At 60.7% G+C, this 1167-nt stretch overlaps 1 protein-coding gene across 1 annotated transcript in view; it reads right to left on the reverse strand.

Moving 5' to 3' along the window:
* LOC104167693 (nicotinate phosphoribosyltransferase-like) overlaps positions 1 to 915 on the reverse strand; it is a gene marked incomplete at its 5' end in the record, with an annotated part of 1610 nt that extends 695 nt beyond the window's left edge. Inside the window, 3 exons of the mRNA XM_009708017.1 lie at positions 163 to 254; positions 521 to 694; positions 813 to 915. Coding sequence (XP_009706319.1) covers positions 163 to 254; positions 521 to 694; positions 813 to 915 — 369 coding nt within the window. The remainder of the gene's footprint in view (positions 1 to 162; positions 255 to 520; positions 695 to 812) is intronic.
* Between the last annotated feature and the right edge of the window lie 252 nt (positions 916 to 1167).

The raw sequence follows: 1167 nt of genomic DNA on the forward strand, positions 1-1167 counted from the left end.
GAGAGGGGCCGGTGAGCGTGTGCTCCCCAGGGGGGACTGCAGCCCCATCCCCACGCACCGTTGCAGCTCCGCGGAGGAGCCACATTGGTTTTGTTCAGTCCACCGGGACCGGGCAGGGTCCCTGGGTGTGTACCAATGGCGCTTGGCAAGCGGCGGACGTACCGGGTAGGGCTGTGGCTCGTGGAGCCGGCGGTGAGCAGGGCTGAGCAAGCTGAGGGACACCTGCGCATGGCTCCTCACCTCCGAAAGCACACCTGCGGGATGGAGAGCCATGACCAGGATGGCCACGTGGGGAGTTGGCCACCCAGCCTCAATCCCCCAACAAGCCAGCTCCAGCCTGGACTCCGATGCAACCATGTCCAGGGTGGCACCTGAGTTGTTGGGGCAGGGAACATCTCAGATGAAAGGAAACACTGGGTGTCTGACCCCTCCTTGATCCTGAAATTACTGCCAGGACACCACCACCCTGGCTTGGTCCTTCACCCAACGTGGGGGGAGGACACCTCCAGCACCAGAAGGCAGAGCCACCCCCTGACCTGGCCATCTCTGAAGTACGTCCGATGGAGGGGTTCCACAGTGGTGGGCACGACCTTGCTGGTCTCACCAAGCCGCCCTAGGACGCGGATCACCAGCTCCTGCCCCGCGCTGGGCGAGGGCTCCTCCTCCAAGGCCATGAGGTCCATGAAGGGGTGACCTGCAGGGGTGCCAGGTTAGGGGCTAGCAGGTGCATGGGACATCGGGGACAGGGTTATGGAGCAGGAACGGGGAGGCAGGTCAAGAGGGCAGCACCCTACAAGGGTCTCCCAACTCACCAGCAGCATCATAGAGCCGATAGATCGTCTTAGTCCCTGGGATTGTCATCTTCTCCTCATCTTCTGTGAGCTTCAGGCATGGGGCGCCATTGACCTCCACCAGCTGCAGGAGAAGGAGGTTAAGGGCTATGGTCACATGCACTGGCTCGTGTCGGTCCTGAAGACCCTGCTGAGCTCTGCGTCCTCTAGGTGTGTCCCCCTGTGCTGGGGAGGCCACTGATGCAAACCAGCTGAGTAAATCATAAACAAAACCAAAAACACCAAACCACCACAAAGTTGGCCATCCTGCCCCCAAGCTTCTTGTTACAGTGCTCTCGTGAACATTATTTTTCCAAGGTGGACACAGCCAGCGGGA

The sequence above is a fragment of the Cariama cristata genome, unplaced genomic scaffold (assembly GCF_000690535.1).
Source record: "Cariama cristata isolate BGI_N322 unplaced genomic scaffold, ASM69053v1 scaffold22949, whole genome shotgun sequence".
Taxonomy (NCBI): domain Eukaryota; kingdom Metazoa; phylum Chordata; class Aves; order Cariamiformes; family Cariamidae; genus Cariama; species Cariama cristata.